This window comes from Balaenoptera musculus, chromosome 2 (assembly GCF_009873245.2).
Source record: "Balaenoptera musculus isolate JJ_BM4_2016_0621 chromosome 2, mBalMus1.pri.v3, whole genome shotgun sequence".
NCBI lineage: Eukaryota > Metazoa > Chordata > Mammalia > Artiodactyla > Balaenopteridae > Balaenoptera > Balaenoptera musculus.
This window is the reverse complement of record NC_045786.1, coordinates 75,020,531-75,042,910: the sequence shown is the minus strand read 5'-3', so window position 1 is coordinate 75,042,910 and position 22,380 is coordinate 75,020,531. Positions and strand designations below refer to the sequence as shown.

The window sequence follows — 22,380 nt, the reverse complement described above, 5'->3', positions numbered from 1 at the left end:
CCTGTTTGTTTTTTAATATAGATCCTGTAAGAAGAGATTAAAAACTTCACACAGTGGTGGAGTTTTGTTTACACAAAAGGTGCAAGCAACACTTCCGAGGCTTTCATTTCCAGTCTCTCCTAAGAATTAGGATTGGTGTAATATCTCTGGGTTTGTCAGATAAAGTGGATATGGGCTGATGATATTATGAATACTCCCTGTGGTGGTTGTCCTATTAGTGATGTCCTCATTTTCTCCTCTCCCTTTGCTATGAGTAGTCCTTCAGTGGAAAACCTTCCCATTCTCCTTCCATCCTTGTCTCTGTTAAGTCCCAGGTGAAGGGCATTTGAGCACAGGTGGTATCAGTAATCCTAGGGCTTTGAATAATAACAGTAAGTACTCAATTATTTTTATGTCCAGATACTATGCTAAGTATTCTACATGTATTATATGCATTTTCTCTTTTAATTTTCTCAACCACATCATGAAATCCTTGTGTAGATATTGTTCCTATTTTACGTACATAGAAAACTGAGGTGCATAAAGTGTAAATAACTTACCCAAGGTAAGTTTATACCCACTCCAGAACCTGAGCTCTTACTTCAGATATTTGGTTGGAAAGTTAAAATTCAAGGTAAGAGTAAGCCTGGTGGACAATAGGCCTGGGACAAACCAGGGTGGAAGAAGAGCTAGTGATAAAGTCAGAGAAGCAGAAATAGACTTCATGATTCCTTAGAACAAATCCTGGGGATCTGTTCTTTGTACAGATTCCTTCTGTTTTTAGCCCCCTGTGTTTTATCCCATGTCCTCTCAATTGTCTGACACTTCCAATTTCAGAGCCTTTCTTGAGTTCTGTGGTGAACGAGCTTGCCTTTACCATCAAAGTTTATTAAGTATTTTCTTTGATATTTTCAGTAGTCAAGTTTTCTCTCTCCTGCCACTACCCTAGTTCAGGCCACTTTCATCTCTCTCCTGGACTACTTCAGTAGCCTTTTAACTGTTCTCTTGTCTTATCTTATTCTCATCTGTCTTTCAAGCAATTAATATAAATGTTTCACTGTCACTTTTTCTTTGGTTAGATTTTCAGCATGGTAAGCTTGCTGAGCTGCTTAAATATAAGTCCAGTGAAATTTGAACTAAAGATGCCTTTTTTTTTAAAGTTGTATTTATTTATATTTATTTTTATAAATTTATTTATTTATTTATTTATTTTTGGCTGCCTTGGGTCTTCGTTGCTGCACGCGGGCTTTCTCTAGTTGCAGTGAGCGGGGGCTGCTCTTCGTTGTGGTGCGTGGGCTTCTCATTGTGGTGGCTTCTCTTGTTGCAGAGCATGGGCTTTAGGTGCACAAGCTTCAGTAGTTGTGACTCGCTGGCTTTAGAGCGCAAGCTTAATAGTTGTGGCGCATGGGCTTAGTTGCTCCACAGCATGTGGGATCTTCCCAGACCAGGGCTCGAACCCATGTCCCCTGCATTGGCAGGCGGATTCTTAACCACTGCACCACCAGGGAAGCCCCAAGATGTCTTCTTTTATTATACATCTTTTACTGGGACAGTTTCACTGGAAAAACATTCTTCATTGTTCTAAAACCTTTGAATTGCGTATAAAATAGGACATTCTTGAAAATCTAATACATGTGAATATATCTGCAGTTTCTGATGGTTTTAAATAGTTTTAAATAGGCCTCAATATTACTCTGAGAATGGGGTCTAAGTTCTGATAAACATTGAGGGTAAGGGTGTTTCAAATTGGCCGAAGTTGAAAGTTGTCTCTTATTAAATTTTCCTGATTTGAAATACTGATGGCATGTAGAAAGTCAGTTAGATTTTTAGTATTTTTAAGAACAGTAATTATTCTTAATAATAAATGAATATTACCTATAAGAAATTAGAATATAAAGCATGATGTATAATAGCTTATAATACATGTTTATTTGCTGGAGCCAGAATTAAAGGCATGTTGAAAGGATCCTTAAGTTTTTTAGCCCTTATTTTGAAAAAAGCTGCATTTCGTCTCTTTGATTCCCATTAATAATACTTACAATATAATTTCTTTACAATTTCAACTTAAAAAAATTACGAATACTATATGATTTGCCGCATATTCAAAATCAGTGAAACTTGAACTGAGAAGAAATTTTTTTTTTTTGTGGACATGCTGTGCTGCTTGCAGGGTCTTAGTTCCCCAACCAGGGATTGAACCCACAGCCCCTGCAGTGGAAGTGTGGAGCCCTAACCATTGGACCACCAGGGAATTCCCAAGAAATTGTATTATTTAGTGATCCTTTTTACCATAAGTAACGCAAAAACAGACTACAGCACAGGAATCAAATAATTCACGGACAACTTAAAAATATTTGTCTCCTGAGACTTCCCTGGTGGCGCAATGGATAAGACTCCATGCTCCCAATGCAGGAGGCCCAGTTTCGATCTCTGGTCAGGGAACTAGATCCCACATGCATGCCACAACTAAGAAACCTGCATGCTGCAACTAAGGAGCCTGCGAGCCACAACTAAGGAGCCCGCCTGGTGCAACTAACTAACTAACTAAATAAATAAATATTTTTTAAAAAAATTTTGTCTCCTGAGTTCCAACTCAACTTTCTGTTTGAATGTCAAACTAAATTTCACAGTTACGAAGCAGACATCATTTTCTTCCGCAAACTTACCTTCCCTTACCAAATGTCTTACTTTTATTAAATGTATGGATCTTAAGTTTTAGAGTTCCCTGAGCCTTAGAGTCAACTTCAATTTTTCTTTTCGCATCATCCTCCACTTTTCACCGGTCACAAAGTTCTGTCAGTTCTTCATTTAAAATATATTTCACGGGACTTCCTTGGAGGTCCAGTGGTTAAGACTCTGTGCTTGCACTGCAGGGGGCACGGGTTTGATCCCTAGCTGGGGAACTAAGATCCCACATGCTGTGCGGCACAGCAAAAAAAAAAATACGCACACACATATATACATATATTTCAGATAATGTTTTATATAAGATTTCATTGAAAGAAAGTTGCTGTTTTTAGAAGTCTGTATATTAATTTTGTATCCTGCAGTTTTACCAAATTCACTGATGAGTTCTGGTAGCTTTTTGGTGGTGTCTTTAGGATTTTCTGTGTATAGCATGTCATCTGCAAACAGTGACAGTTTTACTTCTTTTCCAGTTTGGATTCCTTTTATTTCTTTTTCTTGTCTGGTTGCTGTGGTTAAGACTTCCAATACTATGTTGAATAAAAGTGGTAATGGGAATTCCCTGGTGGTCCAGGGGTTAGGAATCCGCACTTCCACTGCAGGGGGCACAGGTTCAATCCCTGGTCCGGGAACTAAGATCCTACAAGGCACACTGGGTGGCCAAAAAAAAAAAAAAAAAAAAGTGGTTGAGCATCCTTGTCTTGTTCCTGATCTGAGAGGAAATGGTGAAATGCTTTTCACCATTGAGTATGATGTTAGCTGTGGCCCTGTCATAAATGGTCTTTATTATGGTGAGGTATGTTTCCTCTATACCCACTTTGTTGAGAGTTTTTATCATAAATTGATGTTGAATTTTATCAAAAGCTTTTTTTGCATCTATTGAGATGATCCTATGATTTTTTGTCAATTTGTTAATGTGGTGTATCACATTGATTGATTGTTGCAGAGCACGGGCTCTAGGGCATGCTGACTTCAGTAGTTGTGACACTTGGGCTCCAGAGCACAGGCTCAGTAGTTGTGGCGCACGGGCTTAGTTGCTCCGCAGCATGTGGGATCTTCCCGGACCAGGGCTCGAACCCGTGTTCCCTGCATTGGCAGGCGGATTCTTAACCACTGCGCCACCAGGGAAACCCCAAACGGTGTATTTCTTGAGTACTTATTAATTGGTATTGTAATTAAACATTTAACAATGTTCTTTGGCTGGTCATTTTCATACTTACCATTAGCTATATAAACTGTTCCTTATTTCTTTGTTATTACTGGGTCCCCTGCATTTCTCTCCCCCCTCTCCCCTACATCAAAATTATAGGTATCAAAATCTTGGCATATCACTTTTGAGATGTTTTACATTTCTGTTCAGGATATTAACACTTTAAGCAGGTTTTGTTATTTTTATTTTTGGTCTCTCTTGAGTCTGTTCTCAAGTACACTTCACTCTTCGAATGACTAAGAATTACAGAATAATTGGGCTGAATTAATGATGTTTTATCCTACAGTTGAATATTTGGAGTTGTAGTAGCTATTTCCTTTTGTTTATTTAAATATTCTTTTGTTAATTTAAATGTTTAATATTAAATATTTTATTTAAATATTAATTTTAATAGAAATCTAGTTAGAATAATAAAATATTTATAGGATAGGACATAATTTATTTTCCTAGATAATAAAAGCTTCATTTTCTTTGGACTCTATTAATTTGAAACTGTGTGTTAATATGTACTGAGAGGTTTTGCTCAAATTTTAGGAAGAATATTTAAACTACTTAGAGTACCTTCTAGGTGTCCTTGAATACATTAATTTACTTGTAAATGATATGTTATAGATTATTACTAAAAGAGGACCATCTGAGAATCTAGGTCATACTTCATTTGTTTGTCTGTTTTTCATCATAAGATTTAAAATTTAGAGATTCAGACAGAATGCCACAATTTTAAATTCTGTATCCTTAGCTAGCTTTCCCATAACCTGTTTTTTCTTTAATAGACTCTAAAGAGACAAAGGAAAGAAAGTCTTAGGATCATTAACAAAGTCTTCAGCATTTGCTTTTGTGGTGATGGTGGTAGAGGGAAGCAAAAAGAGAAGCAAGCATTCAGGAAGATCATTTTGTGGTTAAAAAAAATTAAGATCTGTTGATGGCTCCAAAGTATTAGTGGGAGGGAGGCAGGCATTTCTTCACTATTATACTCTTTTGTCCCTAGCTTTAGTGAACATCCAGAATATTTTGTTGGCTAAGATTCGGGAAATGAATATACCACTCAGTATGCTTGGGAATAGTTAAAATATTTGCGTATTTGTTGTCCCACTTCTAAAATCTCTATAAAGGTTGTCATTTCCTACTTCAAATGTTTGAAGCAAGACATGATAGGCAGTTGTTATTATTTGGAAATTTCAAGACTAAACCCTGAAATCATCTATTTGTAGAAATCTAGGGTTGTAGAATGTATTTCCCAAATACATATACCTGTTAGTGCCTTGGTTTCTTATTGACAGTTTTATAGTGGGATTACTACATTGACCAAAAGAGGATAAGCTATTTGTTTATGGGATTTTCTGGTGAATATATTTCTGCACTGAATTTGTCTGGAGTAAAAGAATATATAGGTCTCATTTAAGAAGCATTGTTAGGTGAAAATTGGACTTTCAGAGTGGTCTGACAGTTATTCAGAATGTAAATATTCACAGTGTATATAAACTACTGGTTTAAATATCAGACCTTCCAAGTGGTATTGAAACACCTTGATAAAATATTATCTAAAAGCAGTTAAAATCATCTAAAGCAGGGATCAACATACTTTTCCTGTAAAGGACCAGATAGTAAATATTTTAGGCTTTGTGTGCCGTATCGTCTGTGTTGCAAAGATTCAACTCTGTTATTATAGTGCAAAAGCAGCCAAAGACAGTACATAAACAAATGAGAGTGACACCCAATAAAACTTTATTTAGAAAAACAAGCAGGGGACTATAATTTGCCAATGAGTTTCAATTTGAAAAATATACTCTTTATGGGAACTCTCTGTACTTTCTGCTGAATTTTTCTGTAAACCTAAAACTGCTCCAAAAAAAAAGTCTATTACAATTTCTGGGACTTCCCTGGTGGTCCCAGGGACTCTAAGACTGTTAAGACTCTGCGCTTCCACTGCAGGGGGTGTGGATTCAATCCCTGGTCGGGGAACTGAGATCCCGCATGCCATGCGGTGCAGACCGGAAAAAAAAAAAAGTCTATTACAATTTTTAAAAATGTCCTAGAAAATAAGAATAATTTAGAAACAAGTAATGATCAAAACCTCCGTGACAACTCTTGGTTTTCACTGAGTGATAAAGCCACTGGATGACTAACTCATAAGTACCAACTGTCATGTATGCTTTCAGAGGGTCTAAAACTGTTCTGTTTTACAGGGATCTTTTTTAGCACTTACTTTATTCATTGATTAAAATAAACAAAAAATTGTGACATACTGTTACTACATTTGGTAACATAAAGACCCAGAGCACCTTCTTCAACACGTTGTTGGAGAAATTGCTGATTTAAATGATCATGAAATAGTAATTCCTGAGGAATTTTTAATTATGCTGCTATTCTGTCATTGCTATGTTAATTATTTTGTTCGAGTTTGCATCCTACAGTACTTATTTTTCTTCCATGAATATACCAAGGAGTATGCTTTTCAATAAGTCAGCTAAAATATTTACAATCATTGGCTGTAATATCTGTGTAATTCATCTGATAATTCATTTGAAAAATTCATTTAGACTGTGTTGCAGCTGACTTAACTTTTGAAACTTAAATATGACTATAACGTATATATCTACTTTTAACCTTTTTATTGTGACATATAGCGCATACAGAAAAGTACATAAAACAGAGATGTCCAGTTTAACAAATTATCATAAAGCAAACAGTGGAACTACCACGCAAGTCAAGATATAGAGCATTGCCAGCACCCCAGAGGCCTCTTATATGTCCTGTTACAACTGTAACTCCTTTTATCCCTAGGGTTAACCACAGTCCTAATTTTTATAGTATCCATTTTCTTTTCTTTATACATGTACAGCTCTAAACAGTAAAGTTTAATTTTGCCTGTTTTTAAATTCTACAGGTTGACTCATATAGTATGAATCCTTCAGTTTATGACCATCCTTTATACTGTATTCATTTTAGCTACTCAACAAAATAAAATGGCCCAGGTAGACTGAAGTAATGGAATATTGACCTGTGTTAAGCCTGTCTTCAGTAAAACTGCTGCATGGGTGACCTGTCAAAACATGTTCGGTGCCTCTTCCTGCCCTTAAACTGTATTTTCTATCATGCAGGACACTGTTGCAGGTGCATAATGACAATCTGGATGGGTGACAAAAGGCATAGCACTTGGCTTTGAAAATAGATTTCTCATTGACTCTCTGAGATCTTGTATCACCCTGTAAATTTTATGGTGATAAGATTGGCTTTGTTGTATTAAAGATTAGCTACAAAGATTTTTAAATGTGAGTGTTGTATACCTATAGTGGATACATATAATACACATACATACTTGTGTTTCTGACTGAAGAAACACTTTAATTATCTAAAACATTTGATTTTATAGAAAAAATACTTTGTTTTTCAGGTGAAACTTCCACCGATGATGGAAATCATAACTGCTGAACAGCTGATGGAATATTTAGGTTAGTGTTGAAAAGTGAATGATTTTTATATCTCTTTCAAAATAAACCAAAGTTTTCAAACCTAATATATTACCAAATTTCACCTTTTTGAGGCTATTTTTAAGTTATAATTTTTAATCTCTTAATTAAAAATTTTTATCAGTATGTTTCTGTTCTTGGATGCCTTCTTTCTGACCAGCATTAAAATTCTTTAATATAAATAAAGAGACTAGTGACATCTAGAAAACAACAAGGTACATATCAATTCCAATAAACTACAGAATGGGAAATGGCACAAAAACTCTAACATTGAATGTAGGGAGTGTTTTAAAATATTGAGTAGACTTGAATTAAAACCCAGGAGGTGATTTAGAGCAGTGCTACCCAAAATAAGATTCATGGACCTCTGCCAGTCTATAAAATGTTAGTTACCAGTCTGCAGTGAAATAGAGGCTTATACTAGAGTGTACAACGTTTTATTAGTCCATCTGAAATTTTTTGATAGCCAATTTTTCTTGATGAAGGAAGCAGTGTATTGAATTGCATTCTTATGCAAGATTCTTATTTCAAAACAGACCATAATACACAGTTTGCAGACCAGTTGCATTGAGTAGAACTTGTTTACAGAGCAGGTTGTTGTATGTCACCCTGCGGTCTTTTACAATTTAGCAAATAGGAATTTATATATTTATACTATTTATACTATTACCAAATCAGAAATCTTAATCCATATTCTTACAGTTGTTTAGTAATTAAATTTTTATTTTAAAAAATCTTATTAGCTGATTAGTTTATTTATGCCATTCCAGACAACTAGCTAACTGATTTTTTTTTTTGTGAGGGGTAGGTTTAGTGAAGTAATTGAGATTAGAGCTTTTGGAAGACCTTTTTCTTTATGTAATTAATGTCATTTAATCCCGTTCACTGGCTAGGGAAACTCATAGTTAAGTGTAGATTACTTTGAATATCTAGATGTCTGGAAATAGAATTTCTGTTTAAACGTCTTTTACTCTAACTTGGTGATTCTTAAACTTTGTGATTTCTAAATTATATTTCATGGAAAAGGCTGAAATACGCTTAGTGCTTTTGATGAACAGCCAGTATGACTGCCAAGGACTGTGCAAAGGGGAAGTATTAGGAGATGAGATTAGAGGTAATGGGATCATATCATACAGTACCCTAGGCTATTATAGCAACTTTGACTTTTGCTGTGGGTGATTGGGATGCCATTAAAGGATTTTGAACAGAGGACTGATGATCTGACTTTGAGTTTAACAAGAATTCTCTGGCTGTTATGTTGAAAATAGAACTTAGTGGTGTAAAGACAGAAGCAGGGAGATTGGTTAGCAAGCTGTTAAAACTGGCAAAAGATGGTGGTGGCTTCAAGCAGGGTAGTAGAAGTGGAGATTATAAAATATGGTCAGATTCTGAATATAGAGCTGACAGAATTTGCCGATGAGTTGAATGTGGAGTGAAAGTGAAGTCAAGGGTTACCCCATGATTTCTGGTTTGAACAACTGGAAGGACAGAGTTACCATCAACTGAAACAGGAAAAAATGGAAGGAACATGTTTAGGGAGGAATATCAGGATTTTGGTTTTGGGATGTTTATTGGCATTCAAGTGCAGATATCAGGGAGGCAGTGGGATATATAAATGTAGAGTCTAGAGGAGAGGTCTCAGTGCTGTACAGTAAAACTTTCTGTGTCGATGGAAATGTTCTGTATCTGTGCTGTCCAGTTTCATAGCCACTAGGCACATGGGGCTCTTGATATCTTAAAATATAGCTAATGTGACTGAGGAACTGAATATTAAATTAAATTTAAATTAAATTAAATTAAATTTTATTAATTAATTAAATTTAAATTTATACAGCCACATGTCAGTACTAGTTATTGTATTGGACAGCACAGATCTAGCCTGTAAATACACATTTGGGAACAGACAACATATATAAATGACAGTTAGACTGAGTCACAAATAATATGAATGTAGATAGAGAAGGGAAGAGATCAGTGGACTGAATCCTGGATGTGCCAGTGGTTAGAAGCTGAGGAAGAGGAAGAATGGGTAGAAGCTCAACTATGTAGAAGAAAAACCGAAGACTGATTTCCTAGAATCTAAATGAAGAGTTTCAATGAAGAGTTAGAGATTAGTTGAATCAAATGCTGCTAATAAGCCATGCAGGATGAAGACTGAAAATTGACCATTGATTGAGCCATAAGGAGGTAATTGGTAACTTCAACGAGTCCACAGGATAAAAACCTGACTGGAGTGGGCACAGGGGAAAATTAGAAGCCCTTATAGTGTACATAGCCAGTAGGAATGTAACATAATCAAGCTACTGTGGAAAACAGTTTGTCAGTTCCTTAGAAAACTAAATATAGAATTACCTATGGTCCTACAACTTTACCCAAGAGAAGTAAAAGCACATGTTCACACAAAAACTTGTACAGGAATGTTCATAGCAGCATTATTAATAATAGCCTAAAAGTGGAAACAACCCACATAGCCATCAACTGATGACTGGATAAACAAACTGTGGTATATCCGTATAGTGAAACATTATTCAGCCATAAAAAGGAATGTATTGATACATGCTGTAATATGGATAAACCTTAAAGACATTATGCTAAGTCAAAGAAGCCAAGTCACAAAATACCACTTATTATATGATTCCATTTATATCAAATGTCCAGAATAGGCAAATTTAGAGACAGAAAGTAGATTAGTGGTTGCTTAGGACTTGGGAATATAGGGGGGAAATAGAGATTGACTGCTAATGGGTATAGAGTTTCTTTAAGGGGAGACCAAAATGTTCTAAAATTAGATCATGATGATAATTTCACAATCCTATTAATATACTTTAAAAACATTGAACTCGACACTTTAAATGGGTTAATTATATGGTATGTGAATTACATTTCTATAAAGCTGTTTTTAAAAAGAGAAAATTGAAGGAAAGGAATTGAAAAGAGTATTTTAGACAAATAGAAGTATTAGTCTTAAGCAGTACAGATACTTTATCCTTAGCAATAGGAGGGAAGATAGAATGTATTAAAAATAGATGCAGGTAGGTGGACAGATGTGGGTGTGGTAACTTATAGAAGGTCTTTTGAGTGCTTCTATTTTCTCAGTGAAACGGGAAACCAGGTCATCAGCTGAGAGTGAAGATGAAGGAGGAGTTGTTGAAGATGAGAAGGAAGGTATAAAATAGTTGCCTAGACAAGTTGGAGGTGAATGGGGAGATGAAGTATGATTCCTGGGCATTACCACTGGGGTTAGTGAGACCAGCCAACATTGGCGGTATGATTTCTTCAGTCACACTCAGCTGCATGAGTATAGGCCTGAATAGTGGAGGAGCAGTATTTAACCAGAGCTGGGTTTTTGCCAAGTGAGTATGTTGAAGAAAGAGACTAGGAAATTGAAGGTATGTGTAGAGAGTGGTTATAATGATGAGCTATAATATTTAAGTTGCATGAAGAGGAAATGAGGATATAAATATGTTGAAGAAAAATGTGATGGGATTTAGTGGATTGTAGGCCCTGATACAGCTGAAGAATTTTTGGAGCCTGGTAATAACAAAGTCGTATGATCATAGGGAATGAGTTTCTGAGATAAGGTGGAATATAAGATTTTTGTTGGAAAAGAGGTCAAGAAACAGAAAGTCCAGGGTATTAGATGGGTCATCTCTGTGAGTACTGAAATTATCAAAAATTATGGCAGGATTTTTGTTATAGAGAGGTAGTGAGCTAGGAATGAGGCAGATTGACCTGAAAGTTGGTAGAGAACTATAACCAGGTGGGTGGATAATGGGTAGTGTTATATGATAGCATGAGTTTTAAAACTGAGGAGTTTTAGGGAGGAGGAAGAGAAAGAATGACCATAGGAGCAAGTAGATCCACCTCCAGGCTCACCGGTAAAGAAGCATGAGAGAGAAAAGACATCACTTGAGAGGGCTGCAGTGTCATCAAGGCAGAGCCAAATTTCATTTAGGCAGAAGATGAAGGAAACATTAAGAAAAAAAAATACTTAGAAGATTTGAGAGACCATGAGTTCCAGAGGACACTGAAATTCAAGATAGGAATTTAGGAGTCATTAGTATAAAAATGGTATTTAAATCTGTGGAAATTGATGAGATCATTAAGAGAGAAAGTATAGAGAAGAGACGTGGGTCCAGGATCATCTCCTAAAGTTTCCCAGCATGCACAGATTGGGTAGAGCAGTGTTTCTCCACCTTTTTTTCAGTATTGCCCCCCTAAGGAGCCTTTGTAGACATCTTTGTCCTAATCACTCACTCCAGGAAATTTTAATACCACAGATATACTGTATGTCTCTTCATGTTCTGTGGCCCTTTGAAGGCCACAGACCATTATAATATCTAAGATACTTTTGTCCCTACCCTCCAAGAATCAGTTTTTGCCCCCTTGGGGCAACATCACCCCTGCTGAAATGCATGGGTTAGAGCAGCGGTCCCCAAACTTTTTGGCACCAGGGACTGGTTTTGTAGAAGACAATTTTTCCACGGGGTGGGGGGGGGGAGTTTCAGCAGGGGTGACATTTAATATACTGGGCTAAATAAAATATATTATTAAAATTAATTTTACTTCTTTCTTTTTACTTTTTTTAATGTGGCTACTAAAAATTTAAAGTTACATATGGGCTTGCATTTGTGGCTTGCATTATATTTCTGTTGGACAGTGCTAACCTTAAACTGTGCTGCCACTCCACAGCTTCTTATGTCATCCTGGCTCTGCTGTCTGTGCTATCATAGACCGATGCCATTTACCTAACCTCTTGCCTGCTAGTTATTACCATCACTCTACTTGCCTTTTTCTATTCTACCTTCTGAGACAAAATGAGCTCTTTTGCTGTTAGTTCCCGTAGCTAAAGAATGCAGTTGTAATGGCAGAGACCCATGAGCAGAGACAGAGGGCATATGAATGGAGGTACTAATAGTATAAAAGGGTAAGATTGGAGTGGAAATAAAAGCATCATAAATTATAATACCTCTTCATTTTACAGATGAGGTAACCAAAGCTCAGAAAGATTAAATAATGTGTTCTCTCCATCTAGACACCTTCTAATATGATTTTTAAAATGCTGAAAGGCTAGTATTCTCAAAAGTATATCCCTTCTCCCTTTCCACCACTCAAGTGTTTTTGATAGAGTATTTTAAATTCCTACTACTTGTCTCTTCCTTTTATTTTTCCTTTTTCTTATCCAGCAAATATTTGCTGATCATGTACTGTGGACAAGTTATTTGGAGGTGTCAACAATACAGTCAATGTGGCTGCATAAATGTACTAAGAAAATGTTAACATGTTATTTTTCTTGGAAGGAAAATAAGTAGTGCATCTTGGTATCTTAAATTTATCTAACTGTTAGATTTTAAAAATCCCTGAGGAAGCAGGACATAGGGTAGAGAATTTTTTAAATTATAGGGAAAAAGAAAAATTGATGAAGTAATATTTAGATCTAGGGTAGCTAAAGAGGTTTGGAAGTCCTGGGTGAGGAGACTCATCTACAGGGACAGCATGAAAGTACTATGATCCTAATGGAAGGTGGGAGAGAAGTGAGCAAGAATAATGTGAGAAGAGAGATTCTGAAAACTCTGCCTCGCCAAAAGTAAACTTTATTTAAAGCCAATCCTGCCAAAACAAATTGTTTAATTTTCTAAGCTATTTGGATTTTGTTCTCTTGAGATTACTCCAGTTCTCTGGGGGAACCAGGGATACTTTTTCATTAATAAGCAAACACTAGTAGAAAGATTGTAAAGAAACCATTAAAGGTTTTCCTAGTACCTAGCTGAGGAACTACAGGGAATGGGAATTTTAATTGTCAAAGGTTAGAGGAGGAGGGAATTTTAATTTGGAAATTTCTATTACTGGAGTATTAGAGCAGGGCCAAACATGGACATGGCTTGTTGGAGGGCTTTGGCCTCAAGAAAGCAACATGAAAGCTCCTAGTAAGTGCTAGGAGGTCTAATAAAGTGGGGAAGAAGTGTAGGTGGAAGGCAGAAAATGGTTAGGAAGATGAGGTAAAAAAGCACAACACAAACTAGAATATACACTATGATTTTAACCATCCAAGACAGTTTGTATGATGGTGAGACTAGCATCGTATTATAGTAAGGAAAACAGTTGTTGGGATGATGGTGCTGTCTGACTTTTTAAAAGATAATTTATTTTATCTTTTGAACATAAATACTATAAAAGGAGGTCAATGTTGAAGCATTTTAATTTTGCCCACAGTTGACTGTGTCTCCTCTTTTCCAAATGCTCACCTGGGATAAGTTACCTACTATCTACTGCGAAACCCTCTTCCTTTTTTGGCCTAATGTAGCTGTCAGGTTTTTGTTTCTTAATTTCTGTCTGTCTGAAATATCCCATTAATAGCAAAGTCTTATGGATTCTTTCTTTGAAATTCTTTCCTCTCTCTGTATACTGGTACTTCGGAATGTGATTTATTGCAAGCTCTTTTGTTTCCTCTACTCTCCAAATTAGCCTACATATCAGTGTTATCTTCTTAAAGCACCAATTTCATCCTTCACTTGTCTACTTAAAAACAGAAAGATTCCCTTACGATCTTTCACAAGCAGCCAAACTTACTGATGTATTATTTATGATTTTCTATAATCTGATCAAGGTTACCCATCCAGCCATATTTCCCACCACTCTGCAACATAAATCTTATGTATAAACCTCCTTATAAACTGCCAATATAGCATGATGTTTCTTATATTTGCTTTTCCCATCATTCTTTCTCCCTCAAAGAATGCTTTTTCCCCTCACTGCCTTGGCAAGTTCTGCCGATTTTTCTGAATCCGCTTTAGATACTACCCCCTACAAAGGATATTTCTAAGTGCTACAGGCTTTATCAATATTTCTTTTCAAAATCACTTGGTACTTAAGGCATTTATTACATTTTACACTCTATTATACCTTATTGTTATTTTATTCTGTTTCCTGTATGTTCTTTGCCCAACCAAATTATTAGTTTTTTAAGGGAAACACTCATTTCCAAACACATTAACCTGTTGCTAAACATGGAATAGACTTTCAATAAATACTGTTTTTTTTAAAATGTTTTATTTATTTATTTATTTGGCTGTGTCAGGTCTTAGTTGCGGCATGCAGGATCTTCGTTGCGGCATGTGGGATCTTTCTTTGCAGCACACAGGCTCTTCACTGCAGCGCGCGGGCTCCAGGGCACGCAGGCTCAGTAGTTGCAGCGTGTGAGCTCTCTAGTTGTGGCACGCGGGCTCCAGAGCCCATGGGCTCAGTAGTTGCAGCATGAGTGCTCTCTAGTTGTGGTGCGCGGGCTCTAGAGTGTGTGGGCTCAGTAGTCGCGGCGTGTGGTTTTAGTTGCCCCACGGCATGTGGGATCTTAGTTAGTTCCCCGACCAGGGATCGAACCTGCATCCCCTGCATTGGAAGGCAGATTCTTAACCACTGCACCACCAGGGAAGTCCCTCAGTAAATATTTTTGATTGAAGTAGTATTGTTGACCAATTTTGTTATAAAGGTTAGATAAGCTAGACAGAATTCTTAAGAGATGATTTATTTAGATATCTAAAACTGAAAGATGCTTTCTTAAAAACTCAAAATCAGTCTTTTAAAAATATCTAATTCTCTATTACAAACTTTCCTAAAAATACAGATGTCTATTGTTTCATATCACCCCAAAATTTAGTCACTTAGAACAATGAACGTTTATTATCACACGGTATCTGTAGGTCAGGAATCTCGGTGTGGCTAAGTGACTCTGGCTTAAGGTCTCTCATGAGGTTGCAGTCAGTGTGTCAGTTGGGGCTGCAGTCTTATCTCCAGGCCCAACTGAGGAGGATCTGCTTCCAAGCTTACTCACTTGGTTGTTGGCAGGATTCAGTTCCTCACAGGTTGTTGGACTGAGGTTCTCAGTTCCTCATTGACTGTGGCTCTCTGTGGCTCTCTCTCTAGAGGCTTCCTTCAGTTCCTTGCCGTGGGCATCTCCAAAAGGCAGCTCAGAACATGGCAGGTGGCATTCCTCAGAGTGAACAAATGAGAAAGCACCATGACAAACGACACAATATTTTCTTTTATAATTTTGTAAGTGACATTTCATTAATTCTGTTGTATTTGATTCACTAGAAGTGAATCCAATCCACACTCAAGGGAAGGTGATTATACAAAGGTATGAATACCAGGCTATAGGGCTCACTGAGGTCCATCAAAGAGGCTGCCTCCCTTAGTCAGGCCATTCTTCTCTTGTCTAAAGATCTTTTCTGACCTCAGGAAAAGAGGAGTTGCTTATCTGGGTCTATCCCAATAATTATTCTATTCTTAGCACCTAAGCTTTAATCTATGATAGCATATCTAGGGTCATTTAGTATTGAATTAATGTAATGTTCTGCATCCTGACCCTATTAAAGTTGTAGGAAAGCATACACTACAGTGTTTTATCAGGATAAATACAGAACTTAAATGAGATATAGGATACAAGTATAGCAAATATGTTCTCAATTATTTGAATAAATAATGTATAAAATTTACTCAAAGCGTAGTTTTCAGTTAAATGCTATATTAAAATCTCAACATGTAAATATACAATGTGCCATGTATAGTAAGGATTCAAAAATATTTGTTAAATACACTTGCTTATATATTTCTGTGAATGAATTAATTTAGTGATTTAGAGTTCCTGTACCTATGGTGGAATAAAATTGTTATTAGATGTTGCCATCTTAAAGTTCTAAATAAAAGCAAAAATAATAATATATGGATGTTCATAGGAATTCCTTTATTATCAGAGTTGGAGAGATTAAAAGAACACTTTTTTTTAAACTTATTTATTTATTTATTTATCTTTGGCTGCATTGGGTCTTCGTTGCTGTGCGCAGCTTTCTCTAGTTGTAGCAAGCAGGGGCTACTCTTCGTTGCGGTGCATGGGCTTCTCATTTGTGGTGGCTTCTCTTGTTGCAGAGCACAGGCTCTAAGCGCATGGGCTTCAGTAGTTGTGGCTCGTCGGCTTAGTAGTTGTTGCTCACGGGCTCTAGAGCACAGGCTCAGTAGTTGTGGCGCATGGGCTTAGTTGCTCCTTGGCATGTGGGATCTTCCCAGACCAGGGCTCGAACCCATGTCCCCTGCACTGGCAGGCGGATTATTAACCACTGTGCCACCAGGGAAGTCCCTAAAAGAATACTTGATGCAGTCTTTAGAAGTTTATTTTGAATTTGAAAATAAAAGTTAATAAAACAGTTTATCAACTTAGTGATTTGGGAGGCTGGCTGAGAAGTTAGTTCCATGTATCACTGTTTATATCAAAATTAATTCCAGATAAATTAAAGATTTAAACATAAAAAAAGACACATAAAATTACATGAAGAAAGTATATGTGAATGTTTGTATACTCTGAAGAGGTGAAAATCTTTCTAACATGACATCAAACCCATCAAACCCAGAAGCTATAATAGAAGAATTTGACTATACTGAAATTAAATATTTCTGTATGGTGAAAAGTAGGCAAAAAACATCACCATAAAGTCAGAAGCCATTATGGGAAAAAAAAAATTTACCATGTATAACAGGAAATGTTCTAATTCCTCTAACTGAAAAAGAGCTTTTATGGTTCAGTAAAAAAAAAAAAAAAAATGATACTTGTATAGGCAGGCAATTCAAAGAAAAGTATATATAATTAATACATAGTTAAAAAGGCAAAACATGGATAAAAAGTTACTGCATATATTAAAATGATGCTACATATATTTAAAAGGTATCACTTATACTAAAAGTCATTTATAGGGGCTTCCCTGGTAGCACAGTGGTTAAGAATCCGCCTGCCAATGCAGGGAACACAGGTTCAAGCCCTGGGCTGGGAAGATCCCACATGCCAAGGAGCAACTAAGCCCACGCGCCACAACTACTGAGCCTTCACTCTAGAGACCACAAGTCACAACTACTGAGCCCGTATGCCACAACTACTGAAGCCTGCACGCCTAGAGCCTGTGCTCTGCAACAAGAGCAGCCACCGCAATAAGAAGGCCGCGCACTGCAATGAAGAGTAGCCCCCGCTCGCCGCAACTAGAGAAAGCCCGCGTGCAGCAACGAAGACCCAATGCAGCCAAAAATAAATAAGTAAATAAATTTATTTTTTAAAAAGTCATTTATATATTAAAAAGGTGATACCAAATGAAAATACATGTATAAAAATATATCAATTTGGGGGAAGTATAGTTGCTTTACAGTATTATATTAGTTTCAGGTGTACAGCATAGTGATTCAGTATTTTTACAGATTATACTCCATTAAAAGCTATTACAAGATAATGGCTATAATTCCCTGTGCTATACAATATATTCTTGTTGCTTATATATTTTATACATAGTAGTTTGTATCTCAGTTCCATACCCCTTTCTTGCCTCTCTCTCTCCCCTCTCCTCACTGGTAACCACTAAGATACCAATTTTTTAAATGCAAAAAAAATTTTTGCTTACTTCTAAGAATGACAAACATTTAGAAGACTGATGACACCCATTCTTGGAAAGGTATTTGGGGTAATAGTTATCTTGCTGATAGCAGTGAAACTTGGTAAAAACCTTTTAGAGCTTTATTGTAGTGACATGTAAAGACGCTTAATTATAAAGAGGAAGAAAAAGAAAGTTCAAAACATAGGATGTACACTGAAAAAAATATGTGAGACCTTAGCTAACAGTTAACATTGACTTTCTCTTGGGGGGGGATCAATATTTTATGTTACCTATTGCTACAATTTATAATTAAAATATATTACCTTTGTAATTAGAAAAAAAGTAATATTTTTAAAAGGCAACTTTACAATTTCTTTTTACAGGAGATTACATGCTTGACACAAAGCCAAAAGAAATTTCAGAAATTCAACGTTTAAACTATGAGCAGGTAATAGATACAATTTTTGTTATATTAAGATAGTTAATTTTTACTTACAGATATATTCATTGGTCTCTATCAGTGGCTTTTTTTTTTGAATTTTTGAATTTTATTTATTTTTTTATACAGCAGGTTCTTATTAGTTATCTATTTTATACATATTAGTGTATATATGTCAATCCCAATCTCCCAATTCATCACACCCCCACCCCCACCCCCACCCCCCACATTCCCCCCTTGGTGTCCATACGTTTGTTCTCTACATTTGTGTCTCTATTTCTGCCTTGCAAACCGGTTCATCTGTACCATTTTTATAGGTTCCACATATATGCGTTAATATACGATATTTGTTTTTCTCTTTCTGACTTACTTCACTCTGTATGACAGTCTCTAGATCCATCCACGTCTCTACAAATGACCCAGTTTTCTTCCTTTTTATGGCTGAGTAATATTCCATTGTATATATATACCACATCTTCTTTATCCATTCGTCTGTTGATGGGCATTTAGGTTGCTTCCATGACCTGGCTATTGTACATAGTGCTGCAATGAACATTCGGGTGCATGTGTCTTTTTGAATTATGGTTTTCTCAGGGTATATGCCCAGTAGTGGGATTGCTGGGTCGTATGGTAGTTCTATTTTTAGTTTTTTAAGGAACCTCCATACTGTTCTCCAGAGTGGCTGTACCAATTTACATTCCCACCAACAGTGCAAGAGTGTTCCCTTTTCTCCACACCCTCTCCAGCATTTATTGTTTCTAGATTTTCTGATGATGCCCATTCTAACTGGTGCGAGGTGATACCTCATTGTAGTTTTGATTTGCATTTCTCTAATAATTAGTGATGTTGAGCAGCTTTTCATGTGCTTCGTGGCCATCTGTACGTCTTCTTTGGAGAAATGTCTGTTTAGGTCTTCTGCCCATTTTTGGATTGGGTTGTTTGTTTCTTTAATATTGAGCTGAATGAGCTGTTTATATATTTTGGAGATTAATCCTTTGTCCGTTGATTTGTTTGCAAATATTTTCTCCCATTCTGAAGGTTGTCTTTTTGTCTTGTTTGTGGTTTCCTTTGCTTTGCAAAGCTCTTAAGTCTCATTAGGTTCCATTTGTTTATTTTTATTTCCATTACTCTAGGAGGTGGATCAGAAAAGATCTTGCTGTGATTTATGTCAAAGAGTGTTCTTCCTATGTTTTCCTCTAAGAGTTTTATAGTGTCTGGCCTTACATTTAGGGCTTTAATCCATTTTGAGTTTATTTTTGTGTATGGTGTTAGGGAGTGTTCTAATTTCATTCTTTTACATGCAGCTGTACAGTTTTCCAGCACCACTTATTGAAGAGACTGTCTTTTCTCCGTTGTATATCCTGGCCTGCTTTGTCATAGATTAGTTGACCATAGGTGCGTGGGTTTATCTCTGGGCTTTCTATCCTGTTCCATTGATCTATATTTCTGTTTTTGTGCCAGTACCATATTGTCTGGATTACTGTAGCTTTGTAGTATAGTCTTAAGTCCAGGAGTCTGATTCCTCCAGCTCCATTTTTTTCCCTCAAGACTGCTTTGACTATTCGGGGTCTTTTGTGTCTCCATACAAATTTTAAGATTTTTTGTTCTAGTTCTGTAAAAAATGCCATTGGTAATCTGATAGGGATTGCATTGAATCTGTAGATTGCTTTGGGTAGTATAGTCATTTTCACAATATTGATTGTTCCAATCCAAGAAAATGGTATATCTCTCCATCTGTTTGTGTCATCTTTTAAAAAGAAATTTTTTTTATATCAGGTTCTTATTGGTTATCCATTTTATACATATTAGTGTATATATGTCAATCCCAACTGCTTTTGCTGCATCCCATAGGTTTTGGATTGTCATGTTTTCATTGTAATTTGTCTGTAGATATTTTCTGATTTCCTCTTTAATTTCTTCAGTGATCTCTTAGTTATTTAGTAACATATTGTTTACCCTCCATGTGTTTGTGTTTTTTATGTTTTTTTTGCTGTAACTGATTTCTAATCTCATAGCGTTGTGGTCGGAAAAGATGCTTGATATGATTTCAATTTTCTTAAATTTACCCAGGCTTGATTTGTGACCCACAATGTGATCAATCCTGGAGAATGTTCCGTGTGCACTTGAGGAGAAAGTGTAATCTGCTATTTTTGGATGGAATGTCCTATAAATATCAATTAACTCTATCTGGTCTATTGTGTCATTTAAAGCTTGTGTTTCCTTATTAATTTTCTGTTGGGATGATCTGTCCATTGGTGTAAATGAGGTGTTAAAAGCCCCCCACTATTATTGTGTTACTGTCGATTTCCTCTTTTATAGCTGTTAGCAGTTGCCTTACGTACTGAGGTGCTCCTGTGTTGGGTGCATATATATTTACAATTGTTATATCTTCTTCTTGGATTGATCCCTTGATCATTATGTACTGTCCTTCCTTGTCTCTTGTAACATTCTTTATTTTAAAGTCCATTTTATCTGATATGAGTATTGCTACTCCAGCTTTCTTTTGATTTACACTTGCATGGAATATCTTTTTCCATCCCCTCACTTTCAGTCTGTATGTGTCCCTAGGTCTGAAGTGGGTCTCTTGTAGACAGCATATATATGGGTCTTGTTTTTGTAACCATTCAGCGAGCCTGTGTCTTTTGGGTGGAGCATTTAATCCATTCACGTTTAAGGTAATTATCGATATGTATGTTCCTGTTACCATTTTCTTAATTGTTTAGGGTTTGTTTTTGTAGGTCCTTTTCTTCTCTTGTGTTTCCCACTTAGAGAAGTTCCTTTAGCATTTGTTGTAGAGCTGGTTTGGTGGTGCTGAATTCTCTTAGCTTTTGCTTGTCTGTAAAGCTTTTGATTTCTCCATTGAATCTGGATGAGATCCTTGCCAGGTAGAGTAATCTTCGTTGTATGTTCTTCCCTTTCATCACTTTAAGTATATCGTGCCACTCCCTTCTGGCTTGTAGAGTTTCTGCTGAGAAACCAGCTGTTAACCTTATGGAGTTCCCTTGTATGTTATTTGTCATTTTTCCCTTGTTGCTTTCAATAATTTTTCTTTGTCTTTAATTTTTGTCAATTTGATTACTATGTGTGTCGGCGTGTTTCTCCTTGGGTTTATCCTGCCTGGGACTTTCTGCACTTCCTCTACTTGGGTGGCTATTTTCTTTCCCATGTTAGGGAAGTTTTTGACTATAATCTCTTCACATATTTTCTTGGATCCTTTCTCTCTCTCTTCTCCTTATGGGACCCCTATAATGCGAATGTTGTTGCGTTTAATGTTGTCCCAGAGGTCTCTTAGGCTGTCTTCATTTCTTTTCATTCTTTTTTCTTTATTCTTTTCCACGGCAGTGAATTCCACCATTCTGTCTTCCAGGTCACTTATCCGTTCTTCTGCCTCAGTTATTCTGCTATTGATTCCTTCTAGTGTATTTTTCGTTTCAGTTATTGTATTGTTCATCTCTGTTTGTTTGTTTTTTAACTCTTCTAGGTGTTTGTTCTTTAATTCTTCTAGGCCTTTGTTAAACATTTCTTGCATCTTCTCGATCTTTGCCTCCATTCTTTTTCCGAGGTCCTGGATCATCTTCACTATCATTATTCTGAATTCTTTTTCTGGAAGGTTGCCTGTCTCCACTTCATTTAGTTGTTTTCCTGGGGTTTTATCTTGTTCCTTCATCTGGTACAAAGTCCTCTGCCTTTTCATTTTGTCTATCTTTCTGTGAATGTGGTTTTCCTTCCACAAGCTGCAGAATTGTAATTCTTCTTGCTTCTGCTGTCTGCTCTGTGGTGGATGAGGCTATCTAAGAGGCTTGTGCAAGCTTCCTGATGGGAGGGACTGGTGGTGGATAGAGCTGGGTGTTGCTCTGGTGGGCAGATCTCAGTAAAACTTTAATCCACTTGTCTGCTGATGGGTTGGGCTGGGTTCCCTCCCTGTTGGTTGTTTGGCCTAAGGCGACCCAGCACTGGAGGCTACCTGGCTCTTTGGTGGGGCTAATGGCAGACTCTGGGAGGGCTCACGCCAAGGAGTACTTCCCATAACTTCTGCTGCCAGTGCCCCTGTCCCCACAGTAAGCCACAACCACCTCCCGCCTCTGCAGGAGACCCTCCAACACTAGCAGGTAGGTCTGGTTCAGTCTCCTATGGGGTCACTGCTCCTTCCCCTGGGTCCCAATGTGCACACTACTTTGTGTGTGCCCTCCA

General features: G+C 36.8%; 1 protein-coding gene across 2 annotated transcripts in view; it reads left to right on the top strand.

Annotated features, from left to right (window-relative positions):
• The window catches only part of MINDY2 (MINDY lysine 48 deubiquitinase 2), a 73,017-nt gene that overhangs the window by 7,059 nt on the left and 43,578 nt on the right, over positions 1 to 22,380 (top strand). For both annotated transcript variants that reach the window (XM_036843398.1, XM_036843397.1), the window contains exons 2-3: positions 7,269 to 7,326; positions 18,134 to 18,198. In XM_036843398.1, coding sequence (XP_036699293.1) covers positions 7,269 to 7,326; positions 18,134 to 18,198 — 123 coding nt within the window. The remainder of the gene's footprint in view (positions 1 to 7,268; positions 7,327 to 18,133; positions 18,199 to 22,380) is intronic.